The following is a 20525-nucleotide window of genomic DNA, read 5'->3' on the forward strand; positions in this document are numbered from 1 at the left end:
TTTAGTCAAAAATTAGCACTATTGTTCAGTGTTTTCAATTTTCTTTAAAAGTCAAGTATTTATTAACATGTCATAAATTTAAATGCCCAAAAGTTAACTAAATTATGAAATGTTAAACTAACTTCAAAATCTTTCTATGCAAAATAACTTGCTAATAACTCATTTGATATGTGTGTGTATGTGTATTTTTGCAATCCAGCTCCTATAAACTATTGCTCAGTGAGAATCATTCTCTGGTCAGAGTTTGCTCCAGCTATCAAGTGGACATTAAATTACTTTCCTTGTTGCATTTACCCATAAAAGATTCTCAGGATTACTATTCACTAGGTGATATTGTTGCAAATGGTCAGACTCTTGATGGAAGAATTATTAATGTGCTTGCAATAGTAAGGTCGGTAAGTTCAAAAGACTCCATAGCAGGTAAAGTCAATTTAATCTGGAATTTCAATGATTTGATTTGTTTTTTTCTAATATGTGTCATTTCTGTCCTCAGTCTTATTTCATACTTTCATCAGTAGTCACTTGAATCAATTTAGGTAAAAGGTAAAAATTCCCAGTTATGGAAAAAATTTTATATTTTATTTGTAAACAAATAACAAAATAAATTACACATGAATACCAAGTATAATATAGTAATACATATAATTGTTATGTGCTTATATATATGAGATTTTTATAAATTTCATTTGAACATGGATCCAAAATAGTCACTGACAGTTAATAGATAAGGAAATTGGTTACACATCATGGCACACATTTCCAGAGTCACTCTGAGATACATGATAGTGGTAATAACATTGCTTATTGGCTTGCAGTGGGCTAACAACTCAGTGTTAGTTCACTTTGGCCAACATTTTATTGTAAAGTATTGAAACATTAGAGAAATCTGTGATCCTTTAGATGTGATCCTCTTCTACAGTATATCAGAATCAGTCAACCTTTTACTAAAAATTGTTGTATTAAGTTCTGATAACCACAACTTAAGGAGATCGTGAAATTTAAAACTATTTAGAGAAAGCCACAAAAATGGAAAAAATCTGCAAAACAAAACCCATGAAGAAGAGTTAAAGGAACAAGAATAAGAATAACTTAATAATAATTTTTAAGTGTAGGGTAATTATTATCATCTCTTTTTTACAGATAAGGAAATTGAGGCTCAGAGACATTAAGAGTTGCCCAAAGTCACATTGCTAATAAGGCAGTACTAGATCCCAAGTCTCCTGTTTTCTAGTCCCAGGCTCTTTCAAAATTCACTGAATGACTCCAAATCTAGGAAGCTCTATCTACTGACTTGTATTTGTAGGAACTTTACTCTACCTGTTGAACATAGATATTTTGTTCTTGTTGAAAATGACAGTCTAAAAATTATAAAGTAGTTTCTGCTATCAGTTGCTCTACATAAAGTTGGAATTGCTTATTTGCTGGAAGCAGTATAAATCAACAAACATTAAGCAGTTTATTATATTATGGTTAGGCTGCTACAGAATCCCACCTTTTAAAGATCTTGTTGTTTGACAGTCAGGAAACAATGAAAGTAAATAATTCCAATGAGTAATTAAAAAAAGATTCCTTTTAAGAGACTACTTTGGATGCATAGGGAACACACTGACCAACTTAGATTTTTAAGACATTTACAGATATAGAGGAAGAATGCAAATGAGTGGCAGAATAGTGTCAAAAGCTCTAAATCTTAGAATGAGCTGAGACTGGCAAGACAAATAGGACAACAGAAAGGGATTTTTTTTTAAAACTATGTTGTCACTCAAGGAGGATCAAGGAAGAAAGCAGACTATTCCTTGGTATGGTAAACAGATGGCAGTGAGAAGGAAGAAATGTCCAGCTTATTTTGTTTCTATTTTCTTTCCTAATAATGATCTTGGAACTTGGATAGAGAGATCAAAAGTGGTTAGTAGGGGGTTGAAACTCAAAACAAATGAGAAGATAATAAATAGCACCTACTCGCCATCTATTAATAAATCAACAAATACTCTTTTAAGCACCTACAGTGCTAGGTGCTGTGGATGTAAATGTAAAAATGTGAGTCCCTATATTCAAGGAACTTACATTTTACTGAAAGATAAAATTTCCACAAGTAAGTATATACAGGACATATATAAAATAAATATACAGTCATTCAGATGGGGGATAGAGGGAATACCATCAATTGTGAGAATCAGGAAAGGCCTTTTAAAGAAGTTGGCACTTGAACTGATCCTTGAAGGGAGCTAGCAGTTCTAAGAGAAGGAGGTGAGGAGTCTTCTAAGCCTGTGGAAAGGCATGGAGACCTGAGAATGGAATGTTATATATAAGGAACAGCAAGTAGAGTGGTTGGAGTGTAAAGCAGGTAAGGAAGAACAATATAGAATCAGTCTGAAAAATTAGGCTGGAGCCAGATACTGAAGGAATTTGACTGGTACAGAGAGGAATTTGTGTTTTTCCTAAAAACAAAGGGGAGTCATTAAGGCTTCTTGATCAGAAGGGTGATAAGATCAGGCCAGTGCTAATCAGTTTGGTAGCTGGATGGAAGACTGATTGTAAACTGGAGAGATTTTATGCAGAGATACCATTTGGAGCCTATTACAATAATCAACCTCATTGACTTAAGCTCAGTAAATTAAAAATCAACAACTCTGGATAAACTATAACTGAAAGTAATGAACTAGCTAGTAAATATTTCTGCTGATCCAATATCAGTTATATCTGAATGATAGTGGAAAAGGGAGGAGATACAACAGGACTCAAGATGTTTGTCTATCATCCCGATTTTCTTTTTAAAATAGTCTTTACTATTATTAATTTGATAAATATTAGTAAGTATGAGTATATCTAAATACTAAGAACAGAAAAAAACATCACACTACAAGGCCATAAATTTTCACCATGTACAGCTTGACTTTTTAAAAAGTAAATAACAAATTCAACATGGTGGTCCCTAGTCTTGCTTGTCTGTGTCTCCCTCTGAATTTTATGCTCTGTTCTTTGTATTTTTAAATAATCTTTTTCTTTCTTTTCTTTTTTTCTAACATCACTGTGACTAACTCCTTATTTCTTCTCTATAACTCTTCCACCCATGATCAAAAAAGCTTTCTCTTGTAACAAATAAAGATAGGCAAGCAAAGCAAATCTACATATTGACCATTCTTGAAGATGTATGTTTAATTCTGCACCTCTAAAACATGATTTATCATTGGTCTTTTGGAGTTGTAGCTGGTCATTGCATTGATCAAAGTTCTTGTCTTTCAGAATTGTTTTTCTTTAAAATGACATCATTATACAAATTGTTCTCCTCAGTTCATCAGTTCATAGAGGTCTTCTCTTTTCTCTGAATCTCTCTTTTGCCATTTCTTATAGGCAATAGTATTCTATTTCATTGCTGTATCGTCATTTGTTCAGCCATTCCCTAATTGATAGGCATTCCCCTTCTTTGATCTCTTTGGGATTCAATGTTTTAAAAATGAATGATAAAAATTGTTTTTACATGTAACTGGGGAAAAATAAAATGCCAAATAAGGAAAAAAAATATCGAATTGCTTGCCTTCTGAATGAAGGGCTGTAAGGAAGAAGGAAGAGAATTTGGAACTCAGAGTTTTAAAAATAAATGTTAAAATTTGTTTTTACATGTAACTGGGGAAAAGTAAAATACTAAGTAAAATCTCTTTGGGACATAAACCTAGTAGAGGTATCACTGGCAGCTAGGTGGCGCTGGGCTTCCAAGCACGGATCTTGGAATTAAAAAGACTCATTTTCTTCAGTTCAAATCTGGCCTCAGAACATTTATCAGCTGTGTAAGGCTGAGCAAGTCACTTAACCCTCCTTGCTTCGGTTCCTCATTTGTAAAATGAGCTGGAGAAGGAAATGGCAAGCTACTCCACTATCTCTGCCAAGATAACCCCCAATGGGATCATGAAGAATTGGACATGACTGAAACAACCCACAACAAATGGTATAACTGGATCAAAGGATTTACACAGTTTAATGGGGGTATAGTTCCAAATTTGTTTCCCAGAATGATCGGACCAATTCATAACTACAGCAACAGTGTTTTCTACCTCTTCTCCAGCAACTGCCATTTTCCTTTTTTTTTTTTTTCAACTTTCCAATTTGCTAACGTGAGGTACAACTTCAGAGTTGTTTTAATTTGTACTTCTCTTACTAGTGACTTGAGCCATTTTTCATATGGCTGTTGATATGTATGTTTAATTCTGCGTCAGCTCTAAAACATGATTTATCGTTGGTCTTTTGGAGTTGTGGTTGGTATTTTTTCTTTTGAGGACTTCTTATTCATATCTTTTGACTACTTATCTATTGGGAAATAGCTTTTGTTCTCATTCTATATTTGGACCAATTTCTTTTATGTCTTGTATGTCAGTCTTTGTCAGTGAAGTTTGCTACAAGATTTTTGAGTTAGCTTTCCCTCTTAGTTTTAACTGCATTGATTTTGCTCATACAAATTTTAGTTATATGTACTTAAAATTGGCTGTTTTTTCTTCTTTTATGATATAGTAATGCTTTGACTTATCTAGTCAAAAACTCTTCCCCTATCCAAACTGTGAAAAGTATCTCCTTTACAATTCCTCCAATTTGTTTGTTTTTAATGAGGTGAAATTTGATAGGGCTAAATATAAAATCCTATACTTAGCAATTATGGGTTTTTTTTCATTTAAAATCTTAATTTTTTTGTAATTCTGAACTTGACAATCATAAACAAACATGAGTTTTCCAGATACAAAGAGGAATGTACCTGAAACTGAATTATGTACAACAATTTTAAAAATAATATAGTAAATTCAACATGTTAGTTTCAAAGCTTGATACCACTAACTGATGGAGAGATGGATTACTCATAGGGCAGACTGAGATCTATATTTTCAAACACAGCCAGTGTACAGGTTCGTTTTCCTGAATTATCTTGTTTGTTACAAGGGATACTTGTTTTTAATTTGGTGGGGAGGGGCCAAAATGGCAGAGTAACAGCATGTACTTTCTAGAGTGCTGCCCCCAAGCCCAGCCAAATACCTGTAAAAAATGGCTCTAAACAAATTCTGGAGCTGCAGAACCCATAGAATGACTAAGTGAAGCAAATCTCCAGGCCAAGACAGTCTGGAAGGTCGCTGGGAAGTGTCTATCGCACCACTTTAGGGGCAGTGAGCAATCCAGTGTAGGCCACAAGTGCACAGAGGGGACCTCAATAAGCCTTGGGGAGACTGAATCTCTCACACCTGTGGTGGTTTCCAGACTTCATGACCCCAAAATGCTGAGGATAAATTGGAAGGTCAGTGGAAAAAGCCTGTAGGACTAGTGTGGGAGAGTAGAGTGGTCCAGCCCCAGTCCCAGTGTCCAGTCCCAGGGCAGCAGAGGAGGGAGGGGGCGGAGGAACCTGTAGCAACCACAGCAGCAGGAGAGGCAGCTGTAGCCACTGTTTCTGGAGCTCTAGGCCCACAGATTTTGGGGGGATCAAGTGGCTGACAGTACACTGCCCATCCCCACTGGAAGCAGAGAACTAACTACCTTGACAAAGAGCTCAAAAGTTAAGTAAATGACTGGGGAAATGAGCAAAAACTGGAAAAAGAATCAGACTACAGAATCTTCTTTGGTGACAAGGAAGACCAAAGCAGGCAAACAGAAGAAAATAAAGTCAAAGCTCCTCCATCCAAAGCTTCCAAGAAAAATATGAATTGGTCTCAGGCCATGGAAGAGCTCAAAAAGGATTTCAAAAATCAAGTAAGAGAAGTAGAGCAAAAATTGGGAAGAGAAATGAGAGTGATACAAGAAAATCATGAAAAATGAGTCAACTGCTTGCTAAAGGAGACCCCCAAAAATGCTGAAGAAAGTAGCACTTTAAAAAATAGAATAACCCAAATGGCAAAAGAGATCCAAAAGGCCAATGAGGGAAAGCATGCCCTAAAATGTAGAATTGGCCTGATGGAAAAGGAGATCCAAAATCTCACTGAAGAAAATAATTCCTTAAAGATTAGAATGGAGCATATGGAAGTTAATGACTTTGTGAAAAATAAAAAAATTATAAAACAAAACCAAAGGAATGAAAAATAGCAGATAATGTAAAATATCTCATTGGAAAAATAACTGAACTGGAAAATAGATCCAGGAGAGATAATTTAAAAATTATGGAACTATCTGAAAGCCATGATCAAAAAAAGAGCCTCAACATCATCTTTCATGAAATTATCAAGGAAAACTGCCCTGATATTCTAGAACCAGAGGGTAAAATAAATATTGAAAGAATCCACCGATCACCTCCTGAAAGAGATCTGAAAAGAAAAACTACTAGGAATATTGTAGCCAAATTCCAGAGTTCCCAGGTCAAGGAGAAAATATTGCAAGCAATCAGAAACAATTTGAGTATCAGAATAACGCAAGACCTGGCAGCTTCTACATTAAGAGGTTGCAGGACTTGGAATATGATATTCCAGAAGTCAAATGGGAGGAGAGGGTAATTAGAAGTAAATACTTTTGGTGAGGGACAAGGTCAAAAGAGAGAATAGAACAAATGGGGAGCAGGATAGAATGGAGGGAAATATAGTTAGTCTTTCACAACATGACTTTTATGGAAGTCTTTTGCATAACTACACATGTATAACCTATATGGAATTGCTTGCCTCCTCAGTGGGGATGTGTGGGGAGGGAGGGAGAGAAGTGGGAACTCAAAGTTTTAAAAACGAATGTTAAAAATTGTTTTTACATGCAACTGGAAAATAAGAAATACGGTAATGGGGTATAGAAATCTACCTTGTCCTACAAGAAAATAGAGGAGATGGGGATAAGAGAAGGGAGGGGTGTGATAGAAGAGAGGGCAGATTGGGGGAAGGGGTAATCAGAATGCATGGTGTCTTGGGGTGGGAGGATGGGAGAGACAGGGAGAAATTTTGGAACACAAAATCTTATGGAAATGAATGTTGAAAACTACAAATAAGTAAACAAACAAAATAATAATTTGGTGGGGAGGGACTTGTGAGGAAGAGGGGGACTGATGATAGTGGTGCCAAAAAAAAAAAAGGAGAATTGTAGCATTTTTTTTTTAAAGCACAAAAGAGAACAGGATGTTCAGGGGACAAACAAGCAATACAACTTTGAAACTAACGTTAAATTTTGGGGACATAAAGATGAAAGACTTTTGTACACACAAAATCAATGAAGTTATAATTAGATGGGAAACAGTTAAATATGAAAAAAAATCTCAACTTTAAAAGACTTGAGAACTTTAACCAATGCAATCAATGATCAAACATAGAACTCTGAGGGGATTTTCATCTTTTCTTACCTAGTGTCAGTTCATTCCCCCTTGATATGAGATCTGAGCACAGTTTTGTGGTAAAATGCTTGTGACATGTTTGGCCCTGGTTCACCAAAAGTCCTTGGATACCCTGAACTGATGCCTTAAGACTGCTGCAAGACAACAGTCACTGTATTAGTTATATGGCAAGAGGGTACGATACCTTTGTTGTCCACTAGATAGTGTTCTAGTCAACCACCATTACAGTGGCATCCTCAGTTTCTCTCTGGTTCATGAAAGGGTTTCCCTAAAAAGTTGTCCTACTGGCCACCAGATGGCAGTCAACCTGCAAATGCTTCTCCTAACCCCCAGCGCAAGCCCAAATTTTGGTTGTGGCTCTGAATCATTTGGAAAAAATTCCAGCTATCCAAGTCTGAAATAAGTATAAGGCTGTAACAGAATGTTAAGCTACTAAATCCACGGATCATAAGTAATTCATGAACTTCCCCATCTCATCTGGACTCTTCTGTGGTTGTAGTCACCTGCATACACAGGATTCAGATACTTGAAAGTTATGATCTTGTAGTTTATTGTGGTTAGAATGGAGTGGAAAGAAACTCAGTCAAGTGCTCCTATGGAAACATCTGCATCTAGCCATCTTCCAAACCATTTTTAGTTACCCTCCCAGATATACGGTTATGTCTGAGGGGACTCTTGACCGTACACTAATGGAAAAGGAATTAAGAAAGAGGACATCTGTACCTCATTGGACCATGGAGTGGAAACAGGGGAAAACGGAATACTGTAAAAGAAATCATACTCCTCCTTTGGTGCACCAGTGCAAGAGGATCCACAATAGCTGATGGTCTCAGCAATCTAGATATTCATTGCTTGTGATTCCTAGTATCCATCTTTGGAAGCTGTATCTTCAGGGAAAAATATTAGCTGTAGTTTCTACACCTCCCCATGTGGTCCTGGTCACTGGTCCCTAGACCCATAAGTCATATGACAGCCTGAAAATCTGCATCTAGAGAGGAAGCTGGACCAGGATGCCACAGGATATCCTTTTCTCCTACTGTTGGACTTTTTCTTGTAACAATTAGGAATTCACTGGGATCTTGGTTAAGAGGTTAGAGGTAGTTACTTACTCTCACTTATGCCAAGAATATTCTCTGCCAGTATCTCTCAGTCATCACCTTGTTTCCCAGATAAACAATTCAAAGAGTTAAGAGAGTAAACAGGGGTATGCTGGTAAATGTTTAAAAACCGGCTTCCTCCCTCCCCAAAAAAAGTATGTAGAACACACTTTTAAGTTTAATCTGTATTTTCAACATTTTCTCCATCACTTTAAGTTTAGATCAGCAAAACAATAAATCAAGGCCTACAGCATTTGCCAATTTCCAGATATAGATGCTCATGCTGCAAATTTAACAATTAACTCTCATAAGTTAGTTTGAACTGGTTCCAGCACATACTTGGGCACAATTTACATACAGTAGAGTCTCTCACAATTTTTCTGGTTCATACTGCCAGTGAAGTGAACTCTAGGAATGTCAATATCTGACTCATGATTCTTTTTTTTCTTTTTATACTAACCTTAATAGAAATAAATAAAATTAGTTTTTCCGTAAGCATTATAGAACAGGAGAAGATCATGAAAAACAAAACTGCAAATCTCTATTTTGTAGAGCTTACTCTACTTTGAAAATATGTAATAAATTCAATATGGAATTTTCAATGCTGTGCTACTTGTCAATGATTCTTTCTGATCTTTCTGCTATTCTCTTCCTTTTTTGGGGGGAGGGGGGAGTAAATGGGTAGGAAGAAATCCTATCTCAAACTTCTCCCTCCTACTCCACCAACCTCCTAGATTGAAAAAAAAGAAAAACAAAACTCTTATAATAATGTATAGTCAAGCAAAAACAAATTCCCACATTACTCATATCCAAAAGCACCTATTACTCTGCATCTCAAGTCTAACACTTCTCTGTCAGAATGTGGATATCATTCTCTGTCATCAGTCCTCTGCAACTGTGGTCAGTCAATTCACTGATCAGATTTTCTTAATTTTTTCAAAGTTATTTGTCTTTATAATGTTGTTGTTATTGCATAAATTATTGTCCTGGTTAAGCTTATTTCCCTTTGCTTCAGTTCCTACAAGTATCTCTGGGTTTCCCTGAAACTGTCCCTTTCATCATTTCTTTTGCCACGATAGTCATATACTATAACATATTCAACCATTTTCCAGTTTATGGGCACTCCCTTAATTTCCAGTTCTTTGCTGCTTCAAATATAGTTTTGTATTTCTATGTCCTTTTCCTCTTTCTTTGATATCTTTAGAGTATAGGCCTAGTAAGAGTATGACTGACTCAGAGTATGCACAATTTGGTGATTTTAGGGGCATAATTCCAAATTCTTTTCCAGAATGGAAACTAGATCATTTAACTGGATCAATCCACAGCTCCACCAGCAGTGCATGAATGTGCCTATTTTCCCATGGCTTCTTCAACATTTATCATCATTTTTATCATCTTTGTCAACTAGATGTTGTTGACAACCTTAGAGTTGCTTTACTTAGTGTCTTTCTAATTATTAGTAATTTGGTGCATTTTAATATGGTTGTATATATCTTAGTTTTGTCTTTTGAAAAATTCCCTGTTCATTCAGAGGATGAAATTAAAACATGCATAGTCCTATGAAAAAATGCTCTAAATCACTATTGATTAGAGAGATGCAAATCAAAACAACTCTGAGATACCACATCACACTTATCAAATTGGCTAACATGACAAAACAGGAAGATGATAAATGTTGGAGAGGATTTGGGAGAGTTGGAACACTAATTCATTGTTGGTGGAGCTGTGAGCTGATCCAGCCATTCTGGAAAGTAGTTTGGAACTATGCCCAAAGGGCTACAAAAATGTGCATAAGTTTTGACCCAGCAATATCACTTCTGGGATTGTATTCCAAAGAGATCAGAAAAATGGAAGAGTCCCACATGTACCGAAATATTTATAGCAGCTCTCTTTGTAGTGGCCAAAAACTAGAAATCAAGGGGTTGCCCATAAATTGGGGAATGGCTGAACAAGTTGTGGTATATGAATGTAATGGAATACTATTGTGCTATAACAAATGATGAACAGGAAGACTTCAGAGAAGCCTGAAAGGACTTATATGAACTGATGTTGAGTGAAAGGAGCAGAACCAGGAGAACTTTGTACACAGCAACAGCCACACTGTGTAAGGAATTTTCTGGTAGACTTAGTCCTTCATAGCAAAACAAGGACCTAAAAAATTCCCAATGGACTTTTGAAGCAACCTTTCACATCCAGAGAAAGAACTATGGAATTGGATCACAGAATGAAGCAGACTGTTTACTTTTGTAGCATGTTTTGTTTTGTTTTGTGGTTTCTCCCATTCATTTTAATTCTTCTATTCAACATGACTAAGGTGAAAATGTAATAAAAAAAGAAAAAAAATTGCCTGTTCATAACATTTGACCATTTATCTATTGGAAATGTCTCTTATTCTTGCAAATTTAAATCCGTTTCTTTTACATCTCAGATATGAGACCTTTATCAGAGAAGTTTGCTGCAAAAATTTTTCCCTGAGTTGATGATTTCTTCATTTTAACTACATTATTTTTGTTTGTGCAAAAACTTTTAAAATTTGTTAAGTCAAAATTATCTTTTTTCCTTCTGTGATCCTCTCTATCCCTTTTTTTCATGAAATTTTCTCCATCCATAGTTTTCATAAGTATTTTCTTCTTTGCTCCTCTAATTTGTTTATCATGTGATTTTTTTATATCTATGTAATATGTCCCTCTGTCCCTCCTTTAAAATTAGGTGAGTTATATCTCCTATCAGGGCTTTAGGGGGTAACTGTGAACTGTTGAAGGTGTTTCTCTTCTCTGTTACCATCACCTTGAGACCCTGATGAATGTGATTTTGGTAATGTTAAAAACCATGTGGCTATGATTTTATTAGGGGTCAGTCACTAGCTCCCCAGTTCCATTTAACTACTTAATATAAATAGGATTTTATAAGGGGATATTTACTTCAGAGGTACAACAAGAACCTTGTAACAATTTTCCCTAAACACCTTGGGGTCACACTCTCCCCTACACCACTCTAGTCTCTGATGGAGAAGGGAGAGAAAGAAGGCTCACCTATGTAGTAACCTTCAGTTACTACATAGAACTGCTTCCACTGAGTTAGTGTCCAGATGTGGTATGACATTTTCATTATATTACCTAGGCCTATCCATAAGCAATTAGTACAGGACTTTTCAAAAATCCAAGACTGTTCTTGATGTTTTTTGTGTTTCTCTAAATATGTAGGTCTGTCTTTATTTCCATAAAGAATGGTTTGTAGTAGTGTTTGTATAGTTCCTGTGCTGGAATACCAGATATTTTATATTTAGTTCCTGGGTAGAATACCAGATATTTTATACATTCTGCAGATATTTTGAATGGAATTTATATCTTTCTGTTGGATTTTGTTGGTAATGTACAGAAATGATGAAAGTTTACCTGGATTTATTTTAATCCTGCAATTTGCTAAAATTATTGTTTCGCTTAATTTTTGTAAAGCTGTCATGCAGTGCAGAGAAATATGTATACCCTTTTCATTTCCCACTCAGTAATTGCCAAAGAGCTAGATCTCATTTTCTAAAGTTCTGTTCAGCTCATTTTCTTTCTTCCTTTCTTCCTTCTTTCCTTCCTTCTTTCCTTCCTTTCTTCCTTCCTTCTTCTTCATCTTCTTTTTTCTTCTGTTAAATGTAGGCTTGAAGGTACATTGGGTCCCCAGCAACTATAATTTTACAGCCTATTTTTCTTTGTAACTCATTTAACTTTTCCTTAAGTATTTAGGTACTCTCATTTGGTACAAGTATGTCAAGTATTGGTACTCACTGTCCATAGTGCCTTTAAGGATAATGTAGTTTTCCTAGTCATCTTTTAAAATCAAATTTTTTTGCTTCCTTATCTGTAAAATGGGAGTAATAATAGCACCTACCTCCTAGAGTTGTTGTGAGAATCAAAGGAGATAACAATTGTAAAGCACGCAGAGCAGTGCCTGGCCGTAGAAAGCACTATATAAATGCGAACTGTTATTGTTTTTATCTTTGTTTAGTCCCTTCTGATTGCTCAGTTTATCTTTTTATGTCTCTTGATTCTTATGTTTATATTTTAAAGTTTCTATTCAGCTCTGTTCTCTTCACCAGGAATATTTGGAAGTCTTCTATTTCATTAAAAGTACAATTTTATTCCCTTAAAGATACTCAGTTTTGCTGAGTAATTTATTTTTCATTGTAAGACTATATATTTTGCCTTTTGGCATATTGTATTATAAGCTGTCCCCTTCTTGATTGTTGTAGATTCCAAATCTTGTTATACTGACTGTGGACCTTCAGAACTTGAATCCTTTTTTCTGCATACTTGCAGTATTTTTTATTTTACCTACACACTGGATTTTGGCTATGGAATTCCGGGGAGTTTTCACTTTAGAATTTTGTTGAGGGAGTGACTATTGGATTCTTTCTATTTTTTACTTTTCCCTCTAATTCTAATAGGTCTGGGCAGTTTTTACTTATGATTTGTTGAAATGTGGTGTCCAGATTCTTTTCTGATAATACCTTTCAGATAATCCAATCATATATATATACATATACATACATACACACAAATGTATATATATGAGTGTATGTATGTATACACGCATACATATGTAGGTGTATATATAATGCATGTATGTATGCATTTTACCCTTGGTCTGTTTTCCAGGTCAGTTTTTTTTTGTACAAAATGCCTTTTTTCTTTTTTTTTTCCAGTCCTTTGATTTTGTTCTAATATTTCTTGTCTGATGAATTCATTTTCTTCTGGTTTGTCTATTCTAATTTTCAGGAAACATGTTACTTGGATACAGTTTTCTGCTTCTTGTACTGAGTTATTTATTCTCCTTCAAATCCTTTCCTCTAAAGCTCTTATTATGTTTTATTTTTGCTCTCATTCATTTTTCATATCATTTAAAAACTTTTCCTTCATCTCTTCCAGGAATTCTGATTGACCTTTTTACCAAACTGTGTTTTTGTTTGAGGTTTTGCTTGCAAATGTTGTGGAGTTATTCTCTTCTAAGTTTGCATCTTGGGTATTCCTAGCTCTTTATCGTTGGTGTCTTTTTGTTGACACTTTCTTATAGCCTTATTCCCTGAATTGATGCTTTGTGTTTGAGTCATGCTCTGTGCACTTCTACAGGGAATGTTGAGGCCGTGTCTGGTCCTGATCTATGTTATCTGGGGCTTGTAATGCTACTTTCTCTGAATGTTAAATGCTATGTTCTTCAAGGATCTTAGGGTCGACTAAAGCTAGGGAGCTGCAAAGTTGGATGCCCTAAGCAATATGATCTAAGGAATGGTCTAATGAATGTCTTTCTAATCTAATTTTTGCAGACTTCTGATGCAGGTTTGAATCTGACAGTACCACTGTAGGCTTGTGCTTTATTGGAGCTCCAGTAGACAGTTGCTGGAACTGTCTGCAGCCTCTTATCAGTTAACTGAAAAGCTCTTCAGGTTCAGAGTGACAGAACTGCAGATTTCATCCCTGATGCATACCTCCTGCCCCTTACATGGCTGCCTCTCTTCTTCTTTGACCCTGCTCTGGGATCAGAGAGACAAAGTTGCAGACTCACTCTTGCACTGCACTTCTGTAAAGTTAATAGAATAGGAAGATCTTCCCCATCCATTAATAGATCTAGCACATGGAGCCTATGATCACATGGAGCCTGGGTCACAAATGAGTTCAGACTGGGAGGAGCTTGTCCAAAGTGGGGGTTGGGGGGTAGAGAAAGAGAGAGAGAAGAAAAGAGAAGAGAAAGACAGCAGGCAGAGCAGAGAGAGAGAAGCAAGCTGTGAGTGGGCAGAGGGAAGAATTTGTCTAGGGGAACTTATTTTTGTGGGGAAACCTGACAGAAAGAAGGTTTAAGAGTGCTCCCTGGGTTAGTGATAAGTAAGTACCCTGTTAAATCTTACCTCCTGGTATTCTAATGATGTCCCAAATAAATATTTTGGGTTTGCTTTTGAGGAAGAGAGTTATTTATATTTTGCAAATTTACCCTGGAAATACACATGCATATTCATTGTGGCTGCCATGAGTATCCCATTGGTGTTACAACTTCCTGCCCAGGTGCATAGCTGTAGATTGCAGGCTTCATCCCTGATCTGTGATGAAAGGCTTGAAAACCTGCTACTGGGTTAGAGCAACATAGCTGAAGATTCTCCCCTGTTCCTGCTTCTTGATTTGGTATATAGCAACAAATCCCAGTCTCCATCCATACTAGATCTAGGACCTTACTCCTTGGTCAGAATAACAAAGCTGCCAGGGTCCCCCTTTTCCATATTCCATGCTCCAGTACATAGCCATAGACCCTAGCCTCCATCTATGTTCTAGTAGGTCTGTATGGACCTTTCTGGTTAGAACCACTCCCCTGTGCCCACAGGCCTTTAGCTGTCTCCTGGTGCTGACCTGGGCTGCAAAAACAACTCACTGTGATTTCTCTTTGATTTTCTTAATTACTCTCTGGTTTGGTGTTTTTCTTTGATCCTTACTGGGGCAGTTGTGGGAGAGAGGTGGGCTTTATACTGCTTCTTACTCTGTCATCTTGTACCAGTCTCCTGGCTCATGTTTCCCACAAACTCTCCCTAGCTAGTGTATTCCACAAAATCTCTGTGACTCATACTCACATGCTAGTAAAGCCTGGGAATATTAGTATATTACTTATTTTCTCTCCCAAGTGGTGCCTTGAGTTCTACTGCAAGAATGCAAGCTAATAAGACATCAACTCTATTAAAGCTTTCATTTAACCCATGAATTCATAAAATATAGACCCCTGGGGATCCTTTCAGGGGATCTGAAAGGTCAAAACTATTTTCACTCTAAGACATTTAAATTTGTTATGGTAAATATCAATAGATACAGCCTATGTAAATAGAAAATCTTTTGGGCCTTCATTTATTTTTGAGAGTATAAAGGAGTCCCAATGTTAAAAGAAATCCTGGTTTGGGTCTCACCTTAATTAATAAGGCAAACTCAGATAAATTTTAAAGGATTGAAATAAAATGCATGCCAAGGCAGCAAGCATTTGGTGAGATAGCCTTGATTCAAGTTGTGCCCTGCTCTTTATAGACAGCAGTAAGCAACTTCCATATAAGGGCAAGAGTATTGATTGGTTCATGTAATTATGAGAAGATAGATTAGTGCCATTCAGCTCCTCCCTCATTACAGTATCATAGGAGATGGGATTAGTGAGCATGTCCCCCTACCATTATAAACAAGGTTTTAAAATGGAGTCACCCAGACTGACAGCACAAATAGCTAACTTTTCACACCAAAAGGTTTGAGTTGATTTAATGCGATAAAAAGAGTGAACTCCGACAAAATCCTCTTACCTGTAAGGAAAATTCTCCTCCTTTTTTCAAAGGGCATCAAGCATTCTTACCCACAGTTGTATCTACCATCCCTCCTGAACCTACACAGTCCACTTGATCCATAGTACTTTGAAGAGACAGATTCAGGTTATTCCTTGATGCTTTTGGTTCCCTGCTATTCTGTCTAACAGCAGCAAGGAGAAAGTCTGTGAATTTGTGTCCATGTTGAAGCCCTAAGTCAAATTTCTTGCTGACATATATTTCTTTGCTGTATTTCTTTCTTTCTACTCTTACTCCCCAATGTATAGGTCTCTTTAAGGCCTTGTTTCCCTTGTGTTCTACTCTTATTGAGACTCTCTTCAGAGACTGAATGATGCAGTAGTCTGTAGATATCCTTTACTTCATCTAGTTCTATCACTGCTTTAGCATCTCTCTCTGATGCTAGCCCCTCAATACATATACATCTTTCTATAGCAATATGTATGTGCAAAATGGGAACCAGGTTAAGTTTTAGTGGGTAGATGATGAGTTCAGTTGAACAAGTTGAGTTGGAGATGCCAGCAAGCCATCCAGTTGGAAATGTCTAGGAATGAGCTGATGTGAAACAAGGGCTTTGGGGAGAGGTTGAAGCTACCTGTATACATTTGGAAGGCATCTACATAGAGATGATGAATGAAGGCAAAGAAGTAGATGTAATCACTAAGGGATAGAAAAAAGAAAGAATTAAAGAGTCCCAAAACAGAAACTCATGGATAATATAGTAGAAAGAGCATTGGACTTGGAATTAGAAAGTCTGTCTTTGAGTTCCTGGGCAAGTCAGCGTCTCTGATCCTTAATTTCTTCATCTGCCTAATGAAGACAATAATGCCTGCTTACATCACAGGCTTGTTGTGAGAATCAAATATGATAATATCTGTGCAAGTACTTTAAAAAATGGTTAGCATGACAAAATATTTTTAATCAAAAGTTTATCATTGCAAATTGCTATTTATTAGTTCTAATGTTTCCACTTTAGTACTTTAGTGGGTAACCCTTTTATATTTCAATTAATCAACAAGTATTTAAGTATCTACTGTGATTGTGGATGAAATGAAATGGTTTTCTTTATTTTATTAAGATTGGAGAACCAAAATACTTTACAACTTCAGACAGAAGAAAGGGTCAGAGATGTGAAGTAAAGCTATATGATGAAACAGAGTCTTCTTTTGCAATGCTATGGTAAACTGCCTTTCCTTTGAACCATGGATGAAAACATAAAATAAGAAAATAAGATCTATTTAGTTGTTTTATTGCTTTATATTACTAAGAACTACTTAAACTCATCAAGAGAAAAGGTTTCCTTTCATTAAAAAAATTTCATCTTTTTGTTGTAAGGAAGTGAAATAATGCCTTAAAACTTGAAAACATTCACATGTTCATATATTTATTGTTACTCTGGATATATACTATAATGCTATTCCTTTTTCTCTTTTTTTGTTAATAATTAACTTACTTGTTTTGAGTTTTCAACTATAACACTATTCATAAAGTTCAAGACTATCTTGTACTTATAGAGTTATATAGGTTATAGAGTCAAGAGGTAGAAGGAAGCTTAGAGGTCATTTAGGCCAAATTCCTTATTTTATACATGAGGAAACTGAAGCGCAAAGAGGTCAAAGACCATACAAGTAGGAAGTAACAAAGTCAGAATTTGAACCCAGACTCCCTGTCTCTAAATCTAACATTCTTTCTACTGAAACACACCAAAATAATAAATTATTTGGATCTAGTTTTAAACAGACAATCATTTATAGTGAATTACAATACTGTTTACACTATTGTGTAGAGTGAATGACAAATAGGGTTTAGTAAAGTGTTTTAACAATAAGGGTATCCAATTTTCCCTAGAACCTATCAATCTCTGGTAGTAAGTTGTGTTAAATTCATAGACGGATGATGCTGTCAGAAATTTGATTCCAAAGATGGATAAAGTAATATTTAGAGCTAAAAGGTTCTGAAGAAAAAAATCCTGAGTAGACTCCAGTCAATGATATGTAGAGAAGAGGTATATTAACTCTTACCAGGCTCTATGGTATCACTTAATCCACAGTGTCAATTGGGTCTTAATGGCCTGAGAAAGTTAATAATTGCACATCATTACCTCTCAGGGAATGACAAGGCAGAGAGAAGAATGATAATTAATTAAAACAAAATGCCAAGAGGAAACACAAAGTTTTAGAATAAAAAATAAATTTCTAATTTATGAGTTAAATATTCTATGACATAGATAAATGAATTGCCCAAAATACAGGAGAAAATTATAAGATACTAGGCTAGGTATAACTTGAACATTCAGTGGCTTCCATTGGAAAGAAGGTGTGAATGTAGTTTACTACAAAAAATCAGTTGGAATGGGAATCAGTATAGTGTGGAGCTATTTCCTTTACACGTGTTCTTTGTGGAAGTGTGGGGATGGGGGTTTTTTTTAGCTTCGGTACAGTCTAGAATAAATATTAATGTGATGTAGTAGATAGGGTGCCAGCCCTAGTGTCAGGAGGACCTAAGTTCAAATCTGACCTCAGACACTTGCCAGCTGTGTGACCCTGGGCTAGTGACCTAACCCTATGTGCCTCAGTTTCCTCATCTATAAAATTAGCTAGAGAAGGAAATGGCAAATCACTCTAGTATCTTTAACAAGAAAACCCCAAAAGGAGTCATGAAGAGTCAGACGTGACTAAAACAACTGAATAACAACAAAATATTAAGGAATATTAATATAAGGAATAATTCTGCCAATATTAGTGTCAGCAAAACTGTATTAGCTTCCAACAATTATACAAAGACAATGTAATAATATGAGCAGTTCAGTAGGATTGACCTCCTCTAAAGCTGTAAACAGTATTCTTTTATTAGTTTTTCCTAATATATTTGTCCTTTCATTAATTTCCTTTTATTTAGCTGGGATAATGAATCTATTCTACTTGCACAGAGCTGGATACCACGTGAAACAGGTATCATACTCATAGCTGTACTCAGTATTTTCATGTTGTTCTGACCCATAAGTATAAGACAAATACTAAAATAGTAGACTTTTCTCCCCCGCACAGTAATATTTGCTGCAGATATAAGAATAAGTTTTGATAAATTTCGAAGCTGTATGACTGCAACTGTCATCTCGAAAACCATTATTACAGCTAATCCAGGTAAAAATCTTCAAAATGCATTTTGGAAATTCACTTATTGTGGAGTCTAGTAATATAAATGAAGTTTGTATTTAAAATCAGTCAAAGAAGTGAGTGTGGTAAATTTGATTATTTTAACATTTCCATAAGGTCTAATACTAAAATGCTAGGGGCAGTTAGATGGCACAGTGGATAGAATGCCAGACCTGAAGTCAGGAAAATTCATGTTCTGGAGTTCAATTCTGTCCTCAGACACTTACTAGCATGTAACTCTGGGAGAGTCACTTTTCCTTTTTTCTCTCATTTCCTCTTCTATAAAATGAGCAGAAGAAGGAAATGGCAAACCACTCCAGGATCTTTGCCAAGAAAATCCCAAACTCATGAAGAGTTGGACACAACTGAAATTACTTAACAACAACACTAGAATACTTTAAATTAATCAGTCCACAAGCAGTTCTTAAGGACTTACTATGGTCTAGGCTCTGTGCTAAGCACTGGGGATAAAAAGACAAATGAAACCAATCCCAACTCACAAGGAGCTACTGGGGAAAAGCAAACATACACACACACACACACACACACACACACACATACATACACACATACACACATATGTGTATACCCACACATATACGTATATATTTGCTAAAGGGAAAACTAGATTAATAATGTAAATCACATTAATCTGGGCTATTTGTAAATGGTAAAGGATCATTGGGATCTATTTAAATGAACATATAAAACTATTTGAGAAAGGAAGCCAATCTGAATTATTTTAAAAATCTAAATTATATTATTTAAACCAATGGTGTCAAAGTGAAATAGAAATTATCATTGTGGAGAGTGAACCTTATTCTCATCAGATTTGGCTTAAGGAGGGAATAACATGAATACTCAATTTGGTATGAAAATCTAACTTACACTACTGGAAAGTAGGGGGAAAGGGATAAGCAAAGTGGGGATGGAGGGATGATAAAGAGAGGGCAGTTGAGAGGAGAAGGTAATTAGAAGTAAATACTTTTGAGGAGGGACAGGGTCAAAAGAGAGAATAGAATAAATGGGGGGCAGCATAGGATGGAGAAAAATATAGTTAGTCTTTTACATCATGGCTATTATGGAAGTGTTTTGCATGACTACACATGTACAACCTATATCGAATTGTGTGCTATCTTAGTGGGGATAAGTGGGGAGGGAGGAAGGGAGAGACGTTGCAACTCAAAGTTTTAAAAACAAATGTTAAAAATTGTTTTTACAAGCAATTAAGAAATAAGACATACAAGCAATGGAGTATAGAAATCTATCTTGCCCTACAAGAAAATAGAGGGGAAGGGGATGAGAGAAGGGAGAGGTGTGATAGAATGGAGGGCAGATTGGGGGAAAGGGTAATCTGAATGCATGATTTTTAGGGTGGGAGGAAGGGAGAGATGGGGAGAAAATTTGCAACTCAAAATTTTGTGGAAGTGAATGTTGAAAACTAAAAATATTTTTTTTTAAAAAAGAAATTATCTTTGTGTGGCTACATATTGGCTTAGAGAACCATGAATTACATTATATGCATTGTATTGTATTTTGTTAAAACATTTCCCAATTACATTTTAATTTCATTCCAGAAACACTTCAGAGTTTTGCTGACTAGAAGAGTTTGACATCTTTGACTTTAAATCAATTCAGTTCCTTTGCATTAAAGTGAATGTAGCATTAAGATTGGCCTT

General features: G+C 35.9%; 1 protein-coding gene across 6 annotated transcripts in view; it reads left to right on the top strand.

Annotated features, from left to right (window-relative positions):
* The window catches only part of MEIOB (meiosis specific with OB-fold), a 119716-nt gene that overhangs the window by 84649 nt on the left and 14542 nt on the right, over nucleotides 1-20525 (top strand). For 4 of the 6 annotated variants that reach the window (XM_072599597.1, XM_072599605.1, XM_072599615.1 and 1 more), the window contains exons 6-9: nucleotides 200-395; nucleotides 16770-16870; nucleotides 18590-18642; nucleotides 18739-18834. In XM_072599597.1, coding sequence (XP_072455698.1) covers nucleotides 200-395; nucleotides 16770-16870; nucleotides 18590-18642; nucleotides 18739-18834 — 446 coding nt within the window. The remainder of the gene's footprint in view (nucleotides 1-199; nucleotides 396-16769; nucleotides 16871-18589; nucleotides 18643-18738; nucleotides 18835-20525) is intronic. The other 2 variants (XM_072599630.1, XM_072599635.1) reach the window with 1 other exon arrangement.

The sequence above is a fragment of the Notamacropus eugenii genome, chromosome 1, assembly GCF_028372415.1.
Source record: "Notamacropus eugenii isolate mMacEug1 chromosome 1, mMacEug1.pri_v2, whole genome shotgun sequence".
Classification (NCBI taxonomy): domain Eukaryota; kingdom Metazoa; phylum Chordata; class Mammalia; order Diprotodontia; family Macropodidae; genus Notamacropus; species Notamacropus eugenii.